General features: G+C 39.3%; 1 protein-coding gene across 2 annotated transcripts in view; it reads left to right on the top strand.

Moving 5' to 3' along the window:
• The window catches only part of CNTLN (centlein), a 186,962-nt gene that overhangs the window by 71,099 nt on the left and 88,411 nt on the right, over nt 1-27,452 (top strand). For both annotated transcript variants that reach the window (XM_063129234.1, XM_063129235.1), the window contains 4 exons: nt 5,181-5,354; nt 10,958-11,083; nt 12,416-12,537; nt 18,588-18,713. In XM_063129234.1, coding sequence (XP_062985304.1) covers nt 5,181-5,354; nt 10,958-11,083; nt 12,416-12,537; nt 18,588-18,713 — 548 coding nt within the window. The remainder of the gene's footprint in view (nt 1-5,180; nt 5,355-10,957; nt 11,084-12,415; nt 12,538-18,587; nt 18,714-27,452) is intronic.

The following is a 27,452-nucleotide window of genomic DNA, read 5'->3' as shown; positions in this document are numbered from 1 at the left end:
TATGCAAAGAGATCTATGTGCACAATAGAGCCCCACTGAGTGTTGTGGAATGTGTTTGTTGTCTACAGTGTTGAGTTTATGTAGGTGATCTCCCCATTACTCAATTCAGAATTGGAGCTGTTTTTCCCTGATGAGAAGTGTGTCTATTTTCTGGGAATTCTGTATTTCCTTCTAGAAATTGTGTGATTTCCCCACCCCCCACCCCTACTTTTCCTGAACCCACCATAGCATTATCCATGATAGAGTGCTGCTTGAAAATCCTCCCTCCCCCAGCACAGCAAAGCATGCTCAGGGACTCAATGTTAGTTTTACTGTATTATATTAGTTTTTAAAAATGATTTATTTTTTATATTGTATGCCACCCTGGTATCTCATGTGATGAAGGGTGTGGGTGTAGAAATGTTTTAAAAATCGAACAAAGAAACCACGAAGTATCTGAGCTCAAGGCATATTTATTTATTTATTTATTTATTTATTTATTACATTTTTATACCACCCAATAGCCGAAGCTCTATTACCAATTACTTATCTCCAATCATGGTTTGGATAATTGAAAATGTTATGTGTAAACTGATCAATTCCTTCCATAGCTCCAATTAATGATCCCTAAGGATTAATGAAAGTGTGCTCTCCAATCAGTGTCATTCAGATATCAGTTTTGAAAGTCATCGAATCATAGAATAGTAGAGTTGGAAGGGGCCTGTAAGGCCATCGAGTCCAACTCCCTGCTTAGTGCAGGACTGCCCTTGCATATACAAGGACATATGCAGGCACAGTCAATAAATCATTGGTATTTGTGAAGGTTTCTAACCTTACAGAGTTCAATGGCATAGTCTGGCTTTTCTGTTTGAGGCAGAGGTTTGCTTGAAGTTCAGCAAATATAATTCCTTTAATGTTTACTTTATTGGAAAAAAATGGCTTTCTGCTCTGAACAGTTAGGGCAAGTTGGCATAGGTACACAAGCAAATAAAGAATACTTCCTGGGTAAAATCCAACATAAATCCTACATAGAGTAGACCAATTGAAGTGAATGAGACTTAAGTCAGTCACGACTAACTTAAATCCTATCCATTTCATATCCTATTCTAAGTAGGATTTATGTTGGATTTTACCCCTACAAATATGGTACATGATTTGTATCATTCATTAGATTCCTGTATCCAGTGTCAGAAGACACAGTCTTATCTGAAGGATACGTATCTGGCACAATGCCTGGTCAAACATCGCAGTTTTTGTCTGTGCAACAGTTAGTATAGATGGTGCTATTTTTCTGATTGTCTGCCCCAACCCCCCCTCCACACATGGTCCTTGGCTGATTCCCTTAATCCTCATCCCTGACAGTAACCAAATTGCATTGGAATGAGTTCACTTCCAGGTAGGTGGGTGTAGTATTGTAGCTTTAGGGGTGGGATTTACCTTCTGCAAGAGGAAGGAACCTTCAACAACTGCAGTGGTTCCATCATGGAAGTCCCTTTGCCTAATTTTGGGGGAATCCCTCCTCTGCCACATACCACAACACGCATGGTCTCCTCATTCGCTGTGTAGCATTTCAGAGGACTGGAGGGAATTCCACTTCTGCCAGCGCAGTTGATCCAGCATAAATCTGAATTCAAATCATAGTTTATATATTTATATATTTCCTTTCTAGAAAAATGCTTACAGTGATTGTGTTTGTGTGTGTTCCACTATAATATATGGTTAAGCGGGTTCAAAAGCCTGTTCGAACTGAGGCTGTAGTAATACAGAAACAATTTTAAACTACAACTCACAGGCAACAATGTCAAACCACCTTCAACTCTTTGAAAACAGTTGTTTGTTTCCAGCCCTATGACTTCTCCATGGATATGAGCTGAAATTTCCCAGTGTACTTTTGCATCTTTGATGCAGATGCATGACTTATAGTTGAGCTATGGTTAAATTATGAGCTGGCCAAATGCTTGTGCTTGTTTAGCAAATAGATGGAACAGCATCTGCATCTTCTCCAGAAGATAGCTCACAGTCTGATTACACCCACAGTCTGTATAATTGTAGAAAGGAGTGGGGTGTTTTTGTTTTTACCAGCTTAGACTGCTACGTCAGCTGGTCCCTTTCCTAGAGAAGGCAGATCTGTCAATGCTTATTCATGCCATAGTAACCTCTAAATTAGGATGCTTTAAGTTGACCTATATGAGGCCAGAAACTTCCCCAAAACTTCAACTGACTCAAAATGAGAGATGCTCAGTCATACCTGTGTTTGTCCAAAAGATGCTTGATTCTCTGTGCATGTTCCAAGCACATGCAAAAGATCAGTGTTTTGTGCAAAACACTTGCATACACCTACAAGGACTCACCCAGCTGAAGAGAAAGGATGTTCCATGGAGAAGCTGGAACTCCAGCTGCCGCTTCTCCCTTTAAGTTTGAGGGGCCTTCCTAGGATATGTTTGAGCCTTAGTTTGGGTTGGGGGGCAACGGAAGGTGGTGGTGGGGCACTCAGGTCAAGTAACCAGACTTGTAGCAGAAAAAGGGAGAGGTAGTTGTAACTCCAGCTCCTTGACAGTGCATTCTTTTCCACTAATGGGTGTACTGGCTTTTGTTGGCAGAAATCAACATGGGGTGGCTGAATGAGACGGGAGCTTTTGTTGCGGGTGTAATTGCTGTGGAAGAACGTGGAGCTTATTTTTTCTTTGCCAATTTAGCAATCAATAAAGTATGTGAATAAAATAAGAAAATATGCCTTGCTGCGATCCTGCTAATGTGTGCAATTGTGCAGGACAGAAGAAAAATGGGGAAACAAAATCATTTGTGCAGTTTTTTAGGGCCACCAATGCAATAGGGTCATTGCCAAGTGTCAGTGTAGTAAGGGGTGGACACTGACATAAGGAGAGGATAGTGGATGGTGGTGGCACTAGTGAGTTTCTCAGGAGCAGCCAGCAGGTTTTTTTCCTGCAGTTGCCTGGTGGTTTCTTGCTGTTTTAAATGACCCATGCTGAAGGCATGGTTCAGACATCATGACAAGCTTCCCTGAAAGCCAGCCACCCTAAGCAACCCTACTACAAACCATAGGTTCTCAGGGTGGCTTGTTTGTGAAAAACAAGCCACAACAGAAAAGTTGCACTGGATTTGGACATCATGCTAAGCCACCCTGCAACCACCGATGGTGAAGTGCAAACCAGGTCACTGAGATTAGGAACACAATCTCCTTGGGTACTCAATGTTTCTTTTGTCTGGAGAGGACATCTGAGGTGAGACCCTGAAAGTCCAAGACCCACTCCAGAGGGAGCTTGGTGTATTTGAAAAGATGCTATAAGGCTGAATGCAAAACCAGTCTGCCCAAGATGAATGTCACTGGTGTTTTCTGTCCTGAGAAATTGTGCAGTTTTGTATTTTAAATTTCGTTACGCTGTAGCTGATTGAATTCTCTAGAGTTGGAATGGAGAATAGTTATATTGATGGGTTAAAGACGGTTATGTTTAGAACTTTTCCTTACAGGCAAGACTTGGTGGTGGTGATTCCAAGGATTCCATGGTATGTTTAAGGGTTGACATAAAAACCAACATAGATCATGTTTTGAAAGCTGACGCAAAGTTCTATCATGACGCCTTTTGGGTCATGATGAGGATTGTGTCATCATGAACAAATTACATTAGTGTTCTGGTATTCTCTTTTTGCTTTTCAATTCAAGATGTTGGTGATGACCTACAGAGACCTAAATGGTACAGGCTCAAAATAGCTAAGAGTCTTCCTTCATCCCATGTTCTTTAAGAATTCTTGGGAATGTCCTATTAACCATAACATCTATGTGCCAACTAAGGACAAAAAGAATACTAACTGTATATTTAATCAAAAGCAAGTCCTATTGATTTCAATTAGGCGTGCTCACAGGATTGAGCCTAAGAGAGGTGTTCACAGTGGTTGTGCCATAATTTTCAAGTTCTTTTCCCCTGAATATTCTCCCATTTAGAGAGAAGTGCCATTTAGAAGCAATGTAACATTTGTGTTATGCTCACTGGATTTTGATGCCAGGAATAGCATAGGATAAGAAAGAATACAAACTCCGGTTGGTGGCCCAGCTACGCCCCTATCTACACAGGGATAACCTGGCTTCAGTTGTCCATGCTCTGGTAACCTCCAAGTTAGATTACTGCAATGCACTCTATGTAGGGTTGCCTTTGAAGACGGTTCGGAAGCTGCAGCTCGTGCAAAATGCAGCGGCCAGATTGATTTCGGGAACCAGGAGGTTCGACCATATAACACCTGCTCTGGTCTGCTTGCACTGGCTGCCTGTATGTTTCCGAGCCCAATTCAAGGTGCTGGTTTTGACCTATAAAGCCTTACACGGCTTGGGACCACAATACCTGATGGAACGCCTCTCCCGACGTGAATATACCCAGTCACTACGTTCAACATCTAAGGTCCTCCTCCGGGTGCCTGCTCCGAGAGAGGCTCGGAGTGTGGCAACGAGGGACAGGGCCTTTTCGGTGGTGGCCCCCAGACTATGGAATGATCTCAGTGATGAGGCTCGCCTGGCGCCAACGCTGCTATCTTTCCAGCGCCAGGTTAAGACTTTCCTCTGTGCCCAGGCATATGGCGGCACATCTTAATCACCCACATGTTTAGTTTTTTAACATTTTTTAATGCTTTATGTGTGTATGTTCTGTGTTTTAGAATTTTAAATTTTATATACTTGTTTTTATCTTAATTTTATAATTTCTGTAAACCGCCCAGAGAGCCCCGGCTATGGGAGCAGTATATAAGTGAAATAAATAAATAAATAAAATAAATAAATAGGTTAGGATAGGGCAAGATGGGATTTAATAAATGCATTTCAGGGTTTCATTAATAGTATATTGTTATCCATCCTGTTCCCCTGGGAAGGGAAGGGCTATGGAATAAAATAAATTAAATGCCTCTGGAAACTAGCCAAATCATGAGCACAGTCCAAATCACAACAGGTACGATCCAAATAAATATTTTAATGCACTTAGTCCTGTGTCCAATTGTGGCATATCGATAAATCAATATGCACCTGGGGTTGTTTTCTTTTACATTTCTCCCCAAATGTAAAGGGTGTTCTTTTGGTATGCCACTTTTATCTCTAAGCTTAGTTGACTAAAATGTATAACATGATGTCTTTGCAGGTATTATACTACATTTTGCTTTTATCCCCTATGTTCCAAGGTATTTGTCCTTCTGTTTTCTAGGAATTCCAGCAGTATTCTTTAAGTGAGCTACAGTATCTCATAACATCACAAAAGTCTGAAATAAAGCTTTTGCAAGAAAAATTGAAAAGAGCAAATTGTACACTAGCAGATCATAGCCTTTGCAGTAGAGATTTCTTGGATTGCATCAGTGCTAGGGCTGGGAGGAAATACAAGGTAGGAAAGCTTTATTGCCTTGTGTATTTGTGTCAAAATGAGGTTGGCAAAGCTTGACATTTTGCTCTGGGACTCGGATAATAACAGTTTTAATAACTGTCGATGCTACTTATAATTCTGGAAGCTTGATCGAAGAGTGTTTTTATTATCTGCCAAAGACTTGTTAAAATAACTGTTGGGAGTAGGAAGTTTTACCTTATTAAACACTGAATAAAGGATTGTTAATTTAATGAAATTATTTAAAGGTTCAATTCTTTGTAGGATTCTTAAGATGAATATTTATTACTTGCTACTGTTTGTGAGGATGCCCATTCTTTCCAAACAGATGAACTTAAGACTGAGTTTGAAATTTAAAACTTTGTAATTAATGGAAATGCTGAGTTAGGGGTTCTGTACAAGTGTTGTTATTTTATCTGTAGCATTAATTATGGAATCCGAAGTTACTTATTTTACATTTATTTATTTTATCTATTAGAATTTTTATTTCACTCTGCTCTGGAGGCTCAGGGCTTGTTACATTGTGCCATTAAGCAAAACAAAAACAACATGTATTCAATTGAAAAAAACCCACATACTTGCATAGCACAGATTTCTAAATGTCATTCAAATCAGAAGGCCTTTAACTGGTGCTGGAAAATCCTCCAGTTGTAGGGAAAACATCCATGGAAAGGGAGATTCGTAATCATGAAGCAGCTACACAGCACACTAGTCCATATGTCTTATTCTTCAGGCTTCTTGCATGGGCAGTATTGTTAACAAAACTTTTGTTCCATAATATTAATCACAAGAGCAATAAGGAAGGAAGATACATAGTGTCAACACTTTAAGGGTTTATAGGGCAGAACTACCATCTTGAATTATAGTTGGAAGCTTGTTAGGTAGTCATTGTTTATTAAGACAGCATTATGCAGAATTTGTACTGCTTTTGTATACTATTACGTAACTTCCATTAAAATCAATCATTATGTTCATTCAAGGAATGTGCGTAAATTATTGAGGTATAGCTGTTACACCTGCTTCATTTATAACCATTAATTCTTGTAGATCTGGTTTGTAAAAAATAGACATTGGCTTAATGGTACATAAAAAGCATTATCAGAAATTTTAAAATACAGTCTGTAAGAAATCAGACTTTCTTTTTATTCTGGACCACCAGGAAGGAAGAGGCATCTGTTTGGAAACCTAGGTATTCTAACTTGGAGCTACGTCCCATGAGAAATCAGGAATCCTAACCACACTTTCAGTGTTTTAAAGGCCTCTTTATACATTACTGTAGCAACATAGAATCTGCATCCCTATGGCTTCTTCCCACTCTGCCATAGTGGCATATGGAGGCCTGAAGTGACAGGCAGAGACAATCATACAGATCGTTCCCTTCCAGTTGTCCGCTGTCTAGGGGGAAGGCTGTCAATCAGGAGGGATTGGAAGGGCCTTTGTCATTTGACTCACCTACATGTTTGTTGACTTCCAAAAGTGGAGGCTGGTAGCTCCGATTTTCGACAGGGCTGTGAATCCCCTCAGTCAGAATCAGCCAGGACTCTAAAGGAGCTATCCATGGTGCTGAACCTATTTTTGGGGATGGGATTCAGCCCCTTGGACAGCCCCTTTTAGAGTTCTGGCTGAAATCTAGAATGGATTCACAGCCCCACCAAAATTGGAGCTGTCAGCCTCCATTGCTTCCAAATACTACTGTGGTGGGAAACTCCTTCCTATTTTACTCAGAAACAGAGCACACATTACATGTTGTTTAATTTAGAGAATTCTTTCCAGTGGTAGGGTGGGACCAAGTATGAGGGAAGCAGTTAGTATCCAGGAGTAAAAATAGATGAGATTTTTAATCAATTTCATATAGTGCAACCAACATTAAAAACTTTTAGAATGACTAAAAATAACTGGACAGGGATGACCAGGTATTCTTGGTCTCCCCTGCCCTGTTATTTTTACTCATTCTAAAAATCTTTTTAATGTTGGTTGCACTATATGAAATTGATTGAAAATCTCATCTATTTTTACTCCTGGATACTAATTACTTCCCTCATATAGAGAAATCAACACTTCCAAAAGTTTCAGTGTTTAAAGCTCAAGGAGCTGTTGGCAAGCCCAGTGACACTCTTGGCCTTGCAGCCGTTGAGAGGGGATGTTTGCTTTGCTCTGCATTAGCACAAATGGATGTCCAGGACTTGGGGTTAAAATGGATTTAAACTAACAAAGCGCTATCTCTGCCTATGCAGAAGCTTTGTTTTGTATTCTGAGCTGGAAACAACTCTTGGGACTATAACGCTTACCTTGTGTTTGAAGTAAGTATTACATGCTACTAACTACGATATTTCCAAGTCAGAAAATGTGAACCCGTGAGCAACGTTATGGTTGAAGTCATGGGAAAGTGGCTCCTATTTCACTGTGGTGTGGTAGGCTAAATGTTAAGTTCTCAACTGAGAACACTGAGTATGAATTTGGGGAAAGAGAGATACATGAGTGAGTGTGTGCGTGTGTGTGTCAGAAGCATGTTGCATTTTTTAAAAACTTTTAAAACAGGTGGTGCCTGCAGTGGAGGTCGTATTGCTATTATCCTCCCACAATGCACTGGACATATTGTTATTCCAGAGAAATCCAAGAGAAAATGGCAGCCCTATTAGCAATCACCCTTCTATGATTTCTGCCATTTTCTCCCAGAATGCCTAAAAACGATACTGGATTCAGGGGCGGGGGCAGCTGCCAGGAAGCAGCCCTTGAAAGGATTCTTGCTGCTGCCCATTTCAAACGATTTTTAAAAGAAAAAAGTACTGCTTCTACAAAAGTAACCAGTCCCTGAAAATGTTTGAGTTGCTGAAATAGCCACCAGATTTGCATGCCTGCTAATACCTAAGACTATGTAATAAGGGAAGACAATTAGTTTTGCCACTGTTACGGAAGCAGAGACATTCCACCTGCCTTTATGAGATCACGCAGTGAGGCATAAGCAACTTGCTTTCTCACTTCTCTCCTGCCTCAGGGAAGCCTCATACGCTACAACTGCAGTAAATCACAGAATCAGGCCATTATCACTTCAATTTGAAGCTAAACTATTGAAATTGAACTCCCAGTTCCTGTTGCCAGGTGAATCTAGTACTAACTCATGTAGTTGCATCAACCTTTTGTTATCAAAGACTTCAAAGAATTCTTCCCACCCTGTGCTTGTTGGCCTAAGCAGCTAGTTCATTTTTACTTACAGCTGATCTACAGCAAAATGTATTTTATAACCTTACTGCACCATCAATGTACATGGCACTTACAGCTATTATTATAATAGTGTTTACAATGCTACAAGCATAAAAATGTTCTTAAAGATTTATATAGCATATATAGTAGTGCATTAGCTGCAAGAAATATACGTACTCTATCAGAACAGTTCATCCGATCTTAGCTATGATCTTAAGCGCATAGTTTCTATTGAAATGAGGACTGACTTACTGGAATCAGGGAAAGGGGGTGCATTGGCAGTCCATTTATGTAATGTACCTGGAACGTCTGACCAGGGAGCATTCAGCCACAAGCTGCAAGTGTACTCCCTGGAGTGGGGATGGGGATTCCAAGATATATGACCTAGCAGGAGAGGAGATTTTAGCTTTGTTTGTCATGTGTCATGAGTACTCCCTTCAAAGGTAGCAGGGATCTTGAATAAAAGTGTTTGAGATTGGGGTGGAGGTCAGCTAAGCAAGTGCCTCTACTATGCTAAGTCTTCCATTTCAGCAGAGAGAGAAATCAAAGCACTAATACTACTAATGATTATTTTATTCTTTGAGCCAGTTCATATTACCCATCAGCACTTATATGAGCACCTGTAGAGTGTTTGGAGGTAACACCAGCTTTGTAGCTAGACAGTACTTACGTGTAGGTGCCAACGTTTACATATGATGACTATTTTGCTTGGCCTTGCAAACTCTGAAATGTAAGCGCCTCAGAAATATGGTAGTGCAGTCACATGGATCCTGGTGACTGCATAGTCTCCCTGCAGAGGCATCAGTTCACAAAAATGGCTTTCCCCTGAGTGGCCCATCCCAAGGGACAAAATGAATGGGTTGTAGATCTCTATAAGGGTTATCATACGATACTCTTCTGCATGAACTGGTGTGCGAACTACACACCAGTGCTTCCTGGCCCACTTACGAAAGGACTGGATCAAGCCCTTTCTGTTTTAAGGATGCACATATTCTAAATGATAACTCTGTTTACAGTTGATAGCAATGCTGTAGTCTGTTAAGCATCTGTAGGTTATTTTGGTTTCCATGGGTCTTAAGAGTGCTTAACAGTTTGCCTAATTAAAAAACAAGCTTGAGGATAGAGGGATCAGAATGGACCAACTGAGCTTGGGAGAAGGGTTGGGTATGAAGTTATCTACTCCTCACTAAGCATTGGGTTTAGAGTTAGACAACAAAGCAACCTGCGCTGCATTGCAGGTAATTATGAAAAATGTTGTTGTTGATCGGCACGCATGGGGCCCAGCCTATATGTCCCTGTCCCAGCGCTGGTGTCCCAATCCACTCAGGAGAACGTCACTGCTACTTTTGAGTTTTTAAAGAATTATTGGGAGATCTGATCATGGACCTCTTGTTCATGCATAGCTTGGCCCTTGTTTTTATTTTAGTTTAACAGATGAACTGTAATAAATATCTCCTCCCTCAAATTGTCCTCAGGAAATATTTTTCAAAAGGAATTTTTGACTATGTTTTTCAAAGGGGTGTTTATGAATGATCTGTAAATTCTCCCTTTTGTGAACAACAATTAAAAGCTGTGCTCTGTAATCTTTCTTTTCTTTTCCTTAAATGATGAACTGTGATCAGTGTTGGAAAGAATTACAATTGTTCTTCGTTTAACAAAATTTAATAATGGAAAAACTGTGTGTAGTTAAAGGGGATTGAGATGTTGCTCAGTGTTCCAGCGTATTATTCAGAAATTCAGTAAAATTAGTCTGTATATTTTATTTCTTTTACATAAGGACATATGACATGGCACGAGCAAGAAGGTTGTCCAGTTTAAGTGCTAGTTTCACACATCTTTTCTCCAGATTGCTATATGAAGCTGCACATAATATAAACACACATTCTTGTCTCTAGTTAGGCATATTATAGTTAATGACCATATGGTCATTATGGTATAAGATCTACTGTCTGTTGTATTTATATTCCTCAAGCATATTGTTCCTTCAACTTCACAGTGTGTTAAACTATTTCAAAGGGGAAAAATCCTTTCCCTCTTGTTTCTGGTTGTCCTATCAAGTGTAACCTTGGACCCTTATAGAGCAATTAGATCAGCCTCTATCCCCTCCTTTGTAATGAGGTTTCTTGCATTTCTGAGTCTATAACCCTTTAGTCTTCCCTAATGGGACATCATTATTCTGAAAGAAACAATGTAAATGTAAATGAATATTCTCATTAACGAGTCACAGAGAAACCTTTAGTGGTAGCGCTGTGGTAATTCTGCTTGTTATTTCTCTGGTATTCCATGCAGGATTTTTTTTTTATAATTCATTATTAGTATTCAAAATTACTTGTTCTTTAATTTTGCATGTCTTTCATAATCCAGTGTTCCAACCAGTTCAACCATGTCCTTGTTTTATTCTCCAGGAACCACCTGTGAAACGTTCAAGGTCTCTGTCCCCAAAGAGCTTTTTGAGAGAGTCAGAGGAACTGAGGAAGCTTAAAATAGCTGAAAGGAAGAGTAAAAACTTAGAAAAGACACTACAGCTAAAGGTGAAAATTAAAGAACAAACAAAACAGTGTTTTAGCTTTCCATTGGCATAGACAGAGATAAACATTGCATAGTCAATTTTACAAAAGCCTATTGGAAATTGAAAGTAAGTTCGGTTTGTTGTTGTTTATTCGTTCAGTCGCTTCCGACTCTTCGTGACTTCATGGACCAGCCCACCCCAGAGCTTTCTTGCCTGTGCTTAAAGGTTTACCTATTTGCCAGTGATTCATGTGCAACAAAAGTGGAAAGTAAAACATTCAAGCTGCTATATAAGTAGACATAGGCATCTTTTAATCAATGATTGGAGGCCTTGGTCCCCTTCAAAATTAGTTGTGCACTCCTAGAAAGTTTTTTATGTGTTTGCACATGACATGTTATGCTTATCATTGTATCTGAAGTGGGTGTGGGTGCTTGTCACCACATGTATGTGTACTGTACATGTGCCTGGGACCTGCAGCCAGTTGAATCTGCCTACCATATATGGGTGTGGTGCTATTGGTACATGTCGTTATTTCAGTCCTCAGGGTGCACAACCTGTGCTCACAAAGTATTGAACACTCTTAATCTGTAACACTTAAAGCTGTCTTAAGCGGGTATTTAAAAATATCCTTGCATAAGGTAGGTTGGAATGTTTTAGATCTAAACATGTGTCTGTAATTCTTTTTTACACACTAAAAATACGACTAATGCGGGAAGTCATGGCCTGAATAATATTGAACAGTGACCACCATGTAGGTACATTAAGAGTAAGCCTGTACAAATTCAACAGATTACTGTTTTGTAAACTTCAAGCATCACTTATGGATGAACAAGCAGTGGGCATATTATGGATTACTCTTTCCCATCCTACATGTTTACACGTTCAAGAAATAATTTTCAGTTTTGACAGTAATTCTTGAAACTCTACAGCAGTAGCATTTACTTGGCTCAACTCTAAACAGCCATTTTTGGAACATCCAGTGGGATTTAATTTTTTAAATCTGAACAGCAGAGTGTTTGCCTTCCCTGTCCCCCAATCTCATGTTGCATAATTCCCTTTAGTTTCAAAAATGGTTTGCTATGCAGCATTGGTGGATGTTGCTTGAGAAGTGCAAATCCAAAGTCCTGATGGGCATGCAGAACCACATTCTGGCCACATTTTATGTTGAATGCAAAATGGCCATTTAAGTCTAATCAGCCATGACTGTGAAGTCTTTTCAGTTACAATTGAAGTGTAACAAATTGCCTGTTGACAGTTGATTGTAAATAAGAAACGTATCCATAGCATACTGTCATTGTAAATTCTTACATTTTACTCAGAAGTACCAGTATCTTATCACCTTTGTGTTATGCAGATCCAAGAAAATGATGAGCTGAGACAAGCGCATGAAAAACGCAGAAAAAGGCTGCAGATGTTACAGACCAACTACAGAGCAGTAAAAAAGCAATTAAAGCAATGGGAGGAAAGCTATAGCAAGTAAGTTACACAGCTCATTAAAGCCATCATATGTATTAAATCCGAATACAGCTTTTGTTGCTTAGGTGTTCTAGAGAGGAAGTTGTTCAATGTGGAGAAAATCCTTTCCTGATTCTCTTGTTGTCTTCTGTTGTAGGAGAACACATGATGCCGATTCATATACACAAATGAAAAAACAAAAAGTGGCATAAATTGATATTCCATTAGATTCCATTTTAAGTTGCATAAATGAACAGAGGTCATTCACTGTGCTATCACCAATTCCTACTGTTGTGAAAGGTCACTGTGCTTGTCTTGTATCACAGACTACAGCTCTTGCCTTTTGTGGCCATTTGTTCCCACTATTTACACTTACATGATGAGACAAGTGGGTGAGGCTTTGTGACGGGGAGAGTGCATGATCTTGAGGCTTAGACACATCATGCCAAACTCTTCCTTTATGGCATTTTTGCTGCAATGGAGTGATACTGCTACCTCCCTTGAGTGGTCAAACTGTTTATTTAACCTCACAAAATTACTTCTTAGTGATTCTTTTGATGTGGATTTTGTAATACCTATACACTTCTGTAATTTTGTAATGCCTATATGCTTCCGGTCGGAATTCAAGGTGTTGGTAATGATGTTTAAAGCCCTAAATGGCTTGGGACGTTGATACTTGAGGGAGCGCCTCACCTTCTATATACACGAGACTTGAGATCTGCTGAAGGAGCCCTCCTCCACATCCCACCAACACAACACATACGCTATGGTGGGCCATGGGAGAGGGCTTTCTCCGTTGTGGCACCCCGACTGTGGAATGTCCTCCCCTTGGAGGCCTGACTGGCGCCAATGCTGGCTTTATTCTGGCGCCAAGTAAAAACATGGCTTTTTAACAAAGCCTTTAGTGGTTAAATTCACCAAGCTTGCACATTGTTTTAACTGTTTTAATTGTTTTTACTGCTTTTAAATTATATTTTGTTTTAACTTGGTTCATGGTTTAATTTGTTTTTAGCTGTGTATATTTATTGTTTTATACTGTATGCGTTTATCTGTACGCCGCCCTGATATCTTAATGATATAGGGCGGGATACAAATGTTTTAAATAAATAAACAAATAAAAAATACATTGCAGTTTGCTCCAAATAATTGTGCATAATATGCAATAACCATTATAAATGCATGTAATATTTCATTAGGATATACAGTTATATCTCACTTTTCCTATTAGCTCAAGTCATTTGGCTATAACTTGCTTGAACAATGGACAAGAGCATACTCTTTTAAACTATGGACAACCTAAGTAGTTCTACCATTCATAAATATATATCTGAGCTTTCTTTCAAATTAATCTGGGGATCCAAATTGGGACAGATTAGTATGGTGTAGGTATGAATCCTTTCTAATTCCATCTCCATATCCTACCCTGTGTTTCCCTATTCTCTGGGCCACAAAATAATATTGGTGCTCCATCTGGTGATAGTTATTCCTGATCTCAGTTGCCGACTAATGCTGTGTGATATCCTAGCATTACTACTGATGATTCTATTATGATTGTTACTAGTAGAACATAAGTCCTGGTTTCAGTGCCTAAGATCTTCAATTAAAGGATCTGTTACCAGGACTGGAAGAGATCTCTGCCTGATTGCCTGAGAGCTGCTGCTATTCAGATTACAAAATACTGGGCTAGATGGGCTTCTTATATCTCAGGTGTTTACGCTACAAACACATAAGAGTTTGTTGTATCCTATTCTCACCACATAATTGCTGGTGTAACAACCCATAGATCTGGGTCATATTAATGGTGATGAAAAAGGTCTGATGAACTACATGGACCAAGCAGACATTCTGAAATAAAAGCTAGGTTTTCACAGATTGCGTTTCTAATTAAACATTACAATTTATTCATGTTTATAAATGGTAAGAAGAAGGGGATGACCACATTACAACCGTGAGAGATCGTGATTTAGCAGCAGTGAAGGAAAATAACAGTAAAAATAATTGATGGTCTGCTACTTCTTTGAACAGGTTTTTAGGAATAACTCTGAATCAAGGCCTTGTATTGATTTCTGCAGGGGCCTTTGCTGCTTTTTTATTCCCTGTAGATGGTAGCTGTGTGCTGGGTTTATTAAAAGAGATGAAATGACCGTCTTTTCTGCTTCCATGATTTTCTCTCCCCTCCCCCAATACCAAATGGGGAGCATCTTGATGATGGCTATGTGGGAATAAAGGTGTGTTTAAGCTATAGCAGCTCATTTACGTTGACTAAATATGTCTCTTTCTCTGGATATATGAATAAATTCCATGGAAGCCCTTGCGGGAGCTGCATAGGTTGCTATAAGACTGTCATTTGGGTACAAAACTGTAATATCAGTGATCAAGGAGCTTTCCAGCATCTATTTATTTTAGGACCACATTCATGCTAGTTATAATCCAATGTGAGTAGCACAGTATCTTGTCTCCCACATGCTGTAGGGGTAACCATTGTACTAGTTGATTTTTCTTAATTGGGTGTTGTAAGCTCCCAGTGCTGCACCACTGGAAAGCCTTCAAATAACTAAAGAAACGGTTCTTGAAATCAGGTGGCATTCCTGTTGAAAGGGGCTCACAGTGCTGGTGTTTCCACATTGAAAGTTTCCCCATTTATTTCAGTGTTGGAGACAGCTCCACACTTCCTATGCCTAATGTGTGTATGAAGCTAGCTCAACATTGTAGTAAATGGGGAACTCTTGCTTGTTAAGAGCTCCATGCGTGCAACAGAGTATCCACTGGACATTTAGAATCACAGTGAGGATTTTTAATTAAAATATGTAAGGGGAGTTATGAGATGTTGTGTTCCTTTGTGAGGTCATTTTGAGAGATGCCCTTTTAAGACATAATTAGACCAGGACATTGTTTGTCACCTTAGACATATTAGGGAAAGGTTACATATTACATGAACTGGCAGATCCATACTTTACCTTAAGGCTTATCCCATACTTATTGAGAAGCAGAAAATCTCGTCAGGGTTGCAGCGACAAAGGAATCTAATGTTCCTTGAATTTGCCATTTGGTTTTTTAAAAAATTCCAAAGAATAGTATAGTAGAGAAATATAAGCAAAACATTGCATCAACCTGGAGTTCCGTTAAAAAATATTTTACTTGTCACTTATACAAACAGGGCAGTACACTGTGTGTGATGACTAATATCTAGGGCATTTATATGCATATACGTAAAAAGTTGTGTCATTTTCTGGAAAAACAGTTGTGCTCTATCATGAACAGAAGGTTTAATTTCTTTTTAAAATAAATAAAATGATTTTAATTTAAAATTCCTAATGTTTAGAATGGGCATGATAAAACTTTTTTTTTTTTTACTTATTCAAAAATTTGTACTCGGCCATTTAACCTTACAAGGTTCTTGAGATGGCTTTCAACAATAAAGCCATGTATACATTCGGCCAAGAAGTAACATTATAAGAATTTAATAAAACTAATGAATCATTTAAAAGAAAAAAACTAAATAGTTGAAACTGAAACACATAATTATATGGATAACATGCACAACATAGATATTTTATCAAGAACATGTGCAGGTATGAACACTCTGGTGTATAATTTAATTCAAGGGAAATACCATTGCTTGATTGTTAATTTGAACTGTATTTATTGTTTCTTCCAATACAGTTCTTACAAACCATTGCATATTACAGACTGTTAACTGTGGCCAATATATCTATACCACTTGGTTATTTCAGTCTAGTTTTGTACCTACACCTCATATTCAATAAGGTTGCTCATGTAGGACATTAATTAGAGGGATTTTCTCATGTTGGTTGTTGCTTATTTACCTTTTTCTGCCCACTTCATGTAGGTTTGGGGTCAGGCCTCTTCAGACTCAACACAACAAACTTAAATGGAGCAAGTGACAATGTCATGAATAGCATTTACTTTAGATGGTCAGTCCTTGCCACAAAGACTTTCATGTATTTTTTATGTTCCAACATGTTTAAGATTTGCATTTCCAAATTTCTACCAAAGGAAGACACCAGGAGTCTGCACTCACCTGCAGATGTACGACAGTAACATTCTGTTCAAATACGAATTATTTATTCTTCCCAAACAGCAAACTGGTGCTAAGGAGATCAAGACAATGCAATGTAATTTTATGTTGACAACAACCCTGGAGGCATAGGTAAATTTAGTTGACAGCAGTGGGGCTGTTTTGAAGCGTGCGTTTGTTGAACAGTATGTTTGTTGAACCATGTTGTTGGAACGCAGCACATTTTCTGCAAGATGAGTTATTGTGTTGTCTGAATGCAGTCAGAGTGGTTTGTTAACCGTGCAGTGTGGTTGTTAATCACCCTGAATAACCCAACAACAAGCCATGGATTCTTAAGGTGGCTTTTTTGAGAAAATAAACCACACTGCATGGTTAACAAGCCACCCTGGCTGTGCCCAGACAACACATCAATCCACAATTCAGCAATCAAGCCATGGTTCAAAAGAATCCACACTCAGCCACTGAGTGTGGGTTAACGTGTGAACAGCCCCAGTGACTTGTTCAAGGCCATTGTGTGAGTTTTATAGAGTGTTACGTGCAGAGATTTGAATCCAGTTTTCCATGTACAGATCAGAATATACTTTGGTTATCAGCCAGTTGGAGTTTTAAACATCATGAGTAAAAAAGGGCATTTCATGTATGACATTAATGTAATGGATCTTATCACTGAAAGTTGTAGACTACATCATTGTGATTGCTTTGGCTGAAGAATGGGCTTGTTACCAGTTTTACCCACTAGGAAGTAATTTTTTTGGAAAATGGTGCCTCCACATTGGGTTGGTGTCTTAAGCCACCAACCTTAATTATTCAGGGTGATTTGTGAAATTCTAACGGTCTGAAAAAGGTCTACCAAGACAGTGCATGTACAGCCTCCATGTTGATTCTCAAAACTGTGCCTCTCCCTGAGCTCTGGCTGGCTGTGAGTCCATTGGTAGTCCCTTCAATTCTCTGGAGTCATTTACATGGAAATCAGCATAAGTATGACCAGCTTATAGCAATGCAGTCTGCAACATACAGTGAAAAGATCCATGACATTACAGTCATGAATCAGAGTGCAACTGTAAATGTAAACTGGCTCTGAGTTCCATATAGAGTGCCATGAGGCAGGGATTAATATGTCAATTTCTACAGCAACTACTGTTACACGGTTTTTAGTTATTGCAGTGTTATGGTCTTTGTTATGACTTCTAATATGGGAAAGGTGACTTGCTAGTACCATACAACTTGTGTTTTCATTGATTACCGAAGACTAAAAATAACTTGTTTGGGTAGAAATCCATACTTCTGTACAACTGTTGAAGCTTCCTTCTAATAAAGTTGTCCACTGACACTGTAAAGGGAAACTATTTTGTATCCAGACAGTTTCACTTCCTGCATTTACAGCAAAATAGTAAAGACTTCTAACTATTCAGTTTTCTGCCCCCCAGGGACTCTTGTGTGTCATTGTCAATACCAGGGCCCTTTAAATAGTTTAGGAGTCATTGATCTTCTGAAATTTTAGCTGTACAAATCAAGTGGTGTTTTCGTAACTTCCTTATATAGAGAGGACTTGAAATCATCTAATGTTTTCACTTGTGTTTTTCTTTAATATCTTCTTTCTTCCTCTTGTCTCTGTGCTTATTACATTGCGCTCCTTTAACATAGGAAGAGGTTACTAGCTTTCTTCAGATCAAGTGTTCTTGTCACTTAAGGAACAGTTGACACTAGACATTGGGACAATTGGCAGCTCCTAACCTTTCTCCGAGACTGAGTCCGACATATTTACCTTGATCTTGCTCTCTGCTGACTGTATGAATGAGTTCACTATAATCTGACACACATCGGTTCTGAACTCTGGTGCCATATCAGCAGTTTTATCTTTCTGAAATTACTGAATTGAAGCTTTAATTTCTATACACCAACATTTAGGAGAGTGGTTTCAGCAATATCACTACATGTAGCAATTTCAAGTATTGGGTATTACATGTTTTTCTGGGATTTTTCTGGGATTCTGACATGTTTTTTATCAAGATTTTTTTCAAAAAATGTACAGGCCTGGAAGCAGTAAAAGTGGAAAGGAGCGTTTGGGTCCCCATCATCTCTGCCACGAAGATTCTGATGCTGTGTGGAATGAGCTGGCACATTTCAAAAAGGAACACAAAAAGCTACTGATTGAAAAGTAAGTTCCCCCCCACTTTTTTTTTTTAAAATACATATACATTCAGAAATGTGCTGTTAGTTCTCTGAATCTTTTTCTTGTTGGGGCTTGAAGGCCACACAGAGGAATTCCTTTCAAATACCCAAATTAAATCATCTTCCTCTCCCAGAAAGAGAGAGGAAAAACATTAGTCTCCCTCCCACCCCGCTTTAAATCAGTGACAACAAGTTTGCTGGCACTAACTGAAACTGTATTACATGATCTAGGGATTGTGTTAATTAATGTGGCTCTCATCTGTTGGAGGTGTCGCTCTTCATTAGCCTGTATTTTACACACTGCCGTGCTTCATTTTTGGAATGAGGTGGTGAGGGGATAACCTAGCCAGCCATCCTTGTTTGATCTCCTTGATACATACGCAATGCAGAATGCCTCAGCTCTCTTGGTTCCCTGCCCTGTCCTGCTAATCCCAGCTGAGCTCATTATGGTGTAGCCTTGCTGCTACTCTTGGAGCCAGAGCTGTCCAAGCTAATTACTGGTAGCAGCAGAGCTGCCTGTTAAGGGTCTGGAGTGGATCTGCTAACATGGTCCTTCGTAGTGACCTGCAAAGAGCACGAGGGAGTTGCTCTCTTTCTTGCCGCGCACAGCCTGTCCTTTGGGTTTAGTGCTGATCCCTTCACACAGCTCTTTTAGCTGTGGTAAGTGTAAAACTTGGTGAAGGAATTCTTACTTTGGAAAACATACAGTTTGCCTCTTTGATCTTATAATTCATAGACTATTATACTCACCCTGGTAAAGTAAGAACGTTCCCTTTCATACTAGACAAAAGGAAGTTGGTAGTAGACATTGCATAATTAGCCTTTTAATGATGTTTTAAAATGTCTTTTGTCAAGTTGATTTTGTTGTTCAGCGGTGAGTTTACTTGAAACTCTGAACAGCGCTCTGTTCTTTTGAGACTTCCGTGGATTTGTCGGGAGGGTGCCTGCATTGATTGAACATCCAGAATATTCTCTCAGCATTTGAATTTTAAAGAACCTCCCTTTACCTTCACTGTTGGAATGACCAGAGCACCATTATTACTATAGCACCAGCTACTTTAGTTCTGTGTTGGTATCTTTGGAAAAAAATTATAAAACCATGACTACTAGAAGAATGATCCTGGCATCAGAGGTTCTGGTAGTATTAGCTATGTAAGTAGGAGGACTCCTGGAATAATAGTTAATAATATTTAAACAATGTAACTCTTGTTATGAGATTCCTCCATGGAAGGTTTGAATAATGGAGAACCAAAAACATTAGACTTTCCTGCATCTTACAACATTTGAAATCTCCACATTGTTTTAACCACTAGGTCCAGCCATGGCAAACCATGTCACAGTTCTATTCAAGCAATGCCTTTTAGATCTGGTGAGGTGTTCTGATATCTTTTGAGAAGACTATGGGAAAAAATAGCGTTGGTAGAGGGATTGCGCATTAGAACTTGATATTCATGGGAAAAGCAAAAAGAAACTGTCATATTTATTCTTAACTCCATTTTAGTGGAAGCAAAGTTCTTTTCTCCCAGCCTTTCTCTGCTGACTTCAAACTATGGTTGATATCAGGTTGACAGTATCACTGAGCACACTATTTATTTATTTAAAATTCTTATGACCCACACTTCCTCTAAAGGAGAAAAGTGCAGCTTACAATCTTATTAGAAAACGCACCTGTAAAATAACAATAAAATACTACTATCACTACCAAACAATTTAAAATTGGTGGGCATACCAACTGAAACAAAGTCATCAAAACACAGGATACAATAGCCACATTTTTCTACATAATTGGTGGTAACTGCACCACAGATTTGATCTCCCTGTGGCTTTGGGATATAAACATTCTGGATTTATAGAGCAGTTCCACTGGCTGACATTTTGTAGATGGAATGATGGCAGCAAGTAAGTTTCTTTTTGCTGTCACTGCTGATGCTGCATATACATATTTTTAAAACACTGTGCGAATCAGTTGGTGTAGTCATCAAGTCTGCTGAAAGAGAGCTGTACAACGGTGGAGGGAAATAACCATCAGTAGTTACTAGGAATTCAATCACATTTGCAGTCCAACAGTGTGCATCTGATCATGTGATAGGCAGTTCCTTTGAGGTAAAGTTTTTAACTCTGTAACTTGTCAAGTAGAAAAGACAGCAGCACATTAATCTAATCTACATAAAGTTTTCCAAAGATTTGTCCTTAATCAGTCATGAAAGAGAAACTCTAAATGTGCTGATCCTAAACTTATGATTGCTTCCACACTTCTGTGGGATTATGCTGCTACACAGAGCTTGATACTATTATTGGGCTAATTGACAGTACCTAATCTTTTCCACCATCGTTTCAGACCTTGGCATTTAGCAAGCTAAAATACATTTTACGCTGAGCATCTTTAGGGCATTATTATTTCTTCCAAGAACAATACTTTAGATGTTCCTTTCTAGAGATTTGTGTTAATAACTACCTTCATTACTACAGCAATTTTAAACAAGCTATTCTGGGTGCAGGACTTCCTCAAGACCAATTGCCCCTCTATTTTTGGCATTTTTATTCTGAATACAGTGTTGGTCTGTACTGTATTATGAAGTCTCTTCTTTTCAGAAGTGCTGAAACCAGAGATCATCCTTAATAAAAGCACTGTATACTTTCATCCTGTTCTGAGCCCTTTAAAAAAGGGTATTGGCACTGATATGTGCCATTCTAGGGAACATTTACTGTAAAACAAATGCTTTTTACAGTCTCCAAATACCATATATCAAGGCGTTGCCTCCTCCCATGGAGGAATAGGAAGCCTATTTCTTTTCTGATAAGCCCGCTCAAAAGATACTGACTGGATTTCTCTTCAGAGTTTACACTGTTGCACTTGCTTTTTCGGCTCCCCTGTTGATCTTTCTTCCTTAATTCATAAGTAGGTTTACACAGTATTTTCTTCAGTTATTTGACGATACTGGGTACGGTTAGCCTCATTGTTTTGGGCTTTTGACCCACAAGGGGCTGTAATATGCATGTACAAAGAGGAGTGCCTCTTTATTTGAGGAACAGACCAATAAGCTTATGACTTATAACATGTCTGTGTTTTTGGTCTTGGCAAAACTTGTTTTTGTGCCCAGTTAATGTATAACTTAGGCCCAGCTCACCACTATCTTTTCACCCTGCATACAAGCAACCCTGAGTGTCCTGTACATGCTAGTATGGAGAAGGCTAATGCATGATGCATGGTAATATATGAAGTTAAGTAACATGAGAAGAAAGTATGAGAAACTGTGTTCCTCATGTAGTTGCAGATGGGGGGGAAGCCTGTCATGGTCACAGGACCCACCACTAGTTGTAGCAATAAATCACCATTCCCTGCATAGTCAAGGATAGGTGGAGATTCCTCATCAGAATGAGAAAAAGCAAGGGAGGACCAGCCCTCAGTCTTTTGTTGCCCATCAGGTCATTTTTCTTCTAACCATTGTTCTAAAAACATGTACAAAAGAAATATCATGAGTAATTAGCATTAAGAGTCCGTATCAACACATTATTTCAATAATTTTATGTAAACCACCCAGAAAGCTTCGGCTATGGGATGGTATACAAATGCAATAAATAATAATAATAATAATAATAATAATAATAATAATAATAATAATAATAATATCGTCAAAAACCTTTCTGCATTAGCTCATTGTGTACTTGTCTTCCTTCTCTTACCTTTGAGGCGTATACAGAAGTCCATTTACTTAAGCAAGGTTTGGAAGAACGGCTGCTAAAGATGAGACTGGAATTTTTATTTGGGAGAAAATGTGGTGTGGAAAGGGAGTAGTTATTTTATTGGATGTTCTGGCTGATGATCAATATGAGAGATGTTTGGGAGCCAGAGAAGGAGAACCGCTGCTTCTCTGATTGATTTTGTAATTTTATTGTGCTTTTAGATTTGCCAAAGGTTCTCGGGGGTCTGGAAGGGATGTGTCTCCTAGAAAAAGTTTATGTACAAATGAGGCAATGATTATCTAAATATAAAGTGTTTCACGGAGGTTAATAGAGATAGGCCTGCTACATTAAATTATTTTTAGTAATGCTGACTATTATTACACAGTAGGGCATTCTGAGCTTTTGTCACTTCTTCCCCATACACAGAGCCTTGAGTGGATTAATACCTGCGTGCTGCACAATAGCCTCCCCCCCCCCTCAAATTGTAATAATGAGGAGGAATGTAATACTCTTCACATACCATTTGTGGTTGGGAGAACTTATTAATATGATTTATCACTAAGTAATTCACTCATAGGGAGTTAAGGTTGTGCTTTATGACTAAAAGAAAGCATCCGTAAAATGTAAACTCTTCTTTTCTTTTTTATTCTCCTTTAGGGCCTAACTTAGGCTTAGTTCAAACATTATTTTTGCAGGGTGCCAGTTTTTCCAATATGGTTCAGAACCACATTGCTCTGGTAATGTCTAGAAGCCAGCTTCAAGCAGTTGGCGGGGTTGACATGGTTGCTTCCTATGCTGCTGTCATCCTATGCCACATAGGTAACGTTGAATTAGACGTGTAAGAGTTAGTACAGGTTAATACCCAGTTATGTTGTATGGCAAATTTAAATGTGATCATGTGGTAATTCCACCTCATAGTGACCCAATGATATCAAGCAGCTGCCATGAACAGTACTGGGCTTCTTGCCTGCCATTTATATGAATGTTCACAGTCTGATTTGGTGCAGGTCAGCTTCTTCACATAAATTGCTCGCATGGTATAGTTACATTTAAAAAACCCATCCTGTGCCTGTGTTTCCTTTGTGTCAGCTCTTTGACCACAACTGGGGCCACTTGGGAGACATGATGCCTGGTGGATGTTTAGCATACTCAGTCCTCATTGGAGAAGTGTTTTGGGGGGAAGGAAGGAGGCAGTTGCCTGCCTCTTTTCCACTGTTTTGTGCTTCTGCATATCTCAGGGTTCACCAGAGAATGTTAATGTCTCCCTCTTGTTTCTCAGTGATGTGGTTTTGGCTCCAGTCCTGTCGACACTCAATTGTTTGAGTTCCCTTTTGGAGTGAATGGTGTTAAATCGTGGTTTGCACGTACCCTCCAAACTGGAATTGGAAACTGCAATTTGAGGTGGATTCTTGTTTGAAGGGCTCATACAAACAATTGATTTGGGTGCAATGCCAAAGTATGGTCTGTTGGAAATCAGAAACTATGGCGGGAATTGGATCACACAGCGCGCTGTGGCTGGAGATGGGAGACCACACGCCAGGGCTCACTCTGTAATGCACAACCATGGTTTGGTGTGATTTGTGAAGTGGCACAGGTATTTATTTTATTTATTTTATTTATTTATTACATTTTTATACCGCCCAATAGCCGAAGCTCTCTGGGCGGTTCACAAAAAGGTAATGATTTGTTGTGAAAATAAACAATTGCATTGAAAAAAGCTCATCATTCTTTTCTTTTTTAATTACCGATTAGTAAATTAAGTGTTCAATAAATACACATCCAGACACCTTTTAATTTTTTATAGCAATATTAATAACATCTCTTGTAAGTATGACCACAGTCCTAATTCCCAGATCGACTGGCTGGAGAGGTTAAGATAAGGTGGGTGGCAGAATTACCCATGCTAGGTGTAGTGATGGTGGAGTGTCCACCAGCGGCATGAAACTTGGATCCAAGACCCCTTTGCTACCCTAGTAGGCTCCAGAATCAAGCCTACTGGCATAGCTTTCACTTGTCATGGCCAGAGCAAGCTGGCAGGCTTTGAAAGTGGTGTCCCACATTGCTGAGGCCTTATTTGCGCCAATTTCAACCATCTGAAGCTTTCAGCGGCTACTCAGCTAACGCAAGTTGGAAGATCAAGTAAATGTCAAATAGCTGTCCTGGGCTAGTTGATAGTTATGAAATTGCAATCACTTTCAGATAGCCCAAATTGGCCAAGGAATTCAGTAAATCATTTTCAGTAGCACGAACATGACTAAAATGTAAGTAATGCTTGTACTCTCTTTTTATTTTATTTTTTGCTTTACACACTCTTTTGGCAGCCTTATCCCCCAATGTATGTAATGGTTTTATGCTTTCTCACACAGGCTAGATCAAACACCTGCTCCAAGATTTGCTCTCGCCTCCCAAAGCTGTCAGTTGACACACACACATGCAGACCTTTTGAAAGAGCATATTTTGCCCTTATTGCAAGCAGATGTACCTGAGTCTTAACACTGGAGGAGCAAAGGGAAAACTTTTGTCACACTTTTGTTTGACTGCTTAAGAAGTCAGATCTGGTTCAAGCTTATTTCCGATCTTACAACCTGAAGAACTTTGGTGGGCACTGGGGGGGGGGGGAGATATTAATGATGAAGAATACGGGCACATTGAGCTGTGCCATTCTCTCCAGCCTTAATTTATGACATCTGTATTGACAGCCGCATTTTCAGCCATCTTACAATGATTCTTTGGGGGGGGGAGAGAAATGCAGTTGTGTTTGCTTTTAGCTTTTAAGAAAAAGCAGCTTTACTTTCCTGATAATAGTCCTCTATTCAGATAACTGAATTCACTTCTCTCAGGAAGTTAGAGAGAGCATGCAAATTGGTTTGAATATGGGTCATAATGAGAAAGTACTAAGGTATAATGCTTTTTCCAATTTCTGCAGCTCAGCAGCCATCCAATGACCTAGTTGGGGTCCCATTATTTTCTCAGGCGCATAGTTCATACCTTTGCGCCAGTGCAAAGGACCAACTTAAGTACACCAAGAGGGAGAACTGGCATTGCTCCACCTCCATCACTTCCACCGACACATGGACTTGCATATTGGACCTTCCAAACTAAAGACAGCCTATCGGTCATGCAGTTTGGCCTGCCAGGTGTCTGAGAACCTCCCTCTTTTTTAAGTTCTCGGTTAGCAGCAAAACCCAGAGGGTTATTGAGCCTTGAGTGGGCTGCTGTCCATGGTTTATTGGGCTCTGGTCAGCCTGGTGGATTACAAATTTTGCAGGCCTGGCCTGTGTTATACAAAGAACTTGTTTGGAAGGGAAGAACAGGGCCAATAGGACCATTGAGCAGGATCTTCAGCATCGCTGGAACAGCCACACTAATTTTTAAAAGAATTTTAATATTATTTTATCATGTTTGTATAACAAAAACCTAACTTAGTGAAAAGCGTATTAAATGAAACAGACTGCACTTTACAGCATAGGTATCTATACTACCAACAATATTTGTAAGCAGGGACCAAACATGACTACCACATGAAGAAAAAGGGGGAGAACCTTCCCCAAACAGTGACATTTAGAGCAGAATCATGCAAGTATACTTTTGGGGAGTGATCTTCTCTACGTATGTAACAAAAGGATAGCTACTGTACAGAAGGAATGGGGAACCTGTTGTCTGTTAGATGTTGTTGGACTTCAGCTCCTGTCATCACTAACCATTGGGACAACATCTGGAAGACAGCAGGTTCTCCAGCCTAAAGTAAGAAATTCTGATACACAAGAGTGGTTTCCCATATTTTTGCAAGCTGGGGAGATCTGCATGGAATGCCACGTTCACTCTGGTAGAGTTTTCCTGACTCTTTTATCAAGCATCGTTCAAATACAGAAGAAACATTTCACTATTTGAGGCTACATGAGACCCTTTATGCAAAATTTTGCAATGCTTTTCAGGCAAAAGAAGATAGCTATTTAACCACAAATGCCAATGTTTGCTTTTTTAGGGTTAAAGATGTTTATATTGATGGAACTGAAAGGTGTAGCTTCACCTTGCCCCTTGAGAGCCCTATTTGGGCCAAGTGTTCAACTCATCGATTTATAAATAAATAAATAAATAAATAAATAAAATGTATGGCATTTACCACCAAATATATGCTTAGCAGGAAGCATCCAATCCTTGTTCTCTGCTGAATTTATGTGATATAAGCTGTGTGAATACGCATTTGCTGCAGTGAAATAGCATACAGCACAAGCCTATACATGTCTACTCAGAAGTGCCATTGAGTTCAATGGGCTTACTCATAGATAAATGTGTATAGGCTTGCAACCTTAAAAAAATCATGTGTGATGAGGCTTAGAGTTGTCATCTGAACAAAGATAAAGCTTAATTGAAGCAAATACATTTCTTCAATAAGCTCCAGTATGTAAAGACAGATCATAGAGAAGTTGTGTTTATGAGAAGTGATCTAATACATTTTCTGATGTATCCTATCACAACTAGTTATGTGTTGCAGGTACTTTGTGTATAAGATTTGACATAAATGCCTCTGGTTATTGCTTGTATCCAGTTACCTTGCCTAAGGTCATGATAATTGGTTGATCTGTCACCATTATCACCTGTGACATCTTCATTATTCTATTTTCTCCTTATTAACTTTTTTGGCTTAAATTTGGAGCTCTTTCCTCAGTTTTCTGTATTTAGTTAATTAAGTAATCATTTAGGAGAAACATTTGTAATGGTTGGGAAAATGCACTGAAGTACAATACAGGTGATTTAATGCAAATAGTGGGAATGAGTTTTAGATGCAAAAATGAAAAGAGAGACCATTGAACCCCCAGGTTGGAACTAGGCATGACCACAAAGATAACACTGTTGGCGCCAGACGGGCCTCATCAGGGAGATCATTCCATAATTGAAGGGCCACCAGTAAGAAGGCCCTCTCCCTTCTTGCCATCCTCCAAGCTTCCCTCAGAGTAGGCACCTGGAGGAGCACCTTAAATGTTGAGTGTAGTATACAGGTAGGTTCATGCTGGGAGAGGTGTTCCATCAGGTATTGTGG

Source organism: Elgaria multicarinata, chromosome 6, assembly GCF_023053635.1.
Source record: "Elgaria multicarinata webbii isolate HBS135686 ecotype San Diego chromosome 6, rElgMul1.1.pri, whole genome shotgun sequence".
NCBI classification, from domain to species: Eukaryota; Metazoa; Chordata; class Lepidosauria; order Squamata; family Anguidae; genus Elgaria; species Elgaria multicarinata.
Note: the sequence above shows the minus strand (reverse complement) of the source record. Positions and strands in the feature narration are given on the sequence as shown.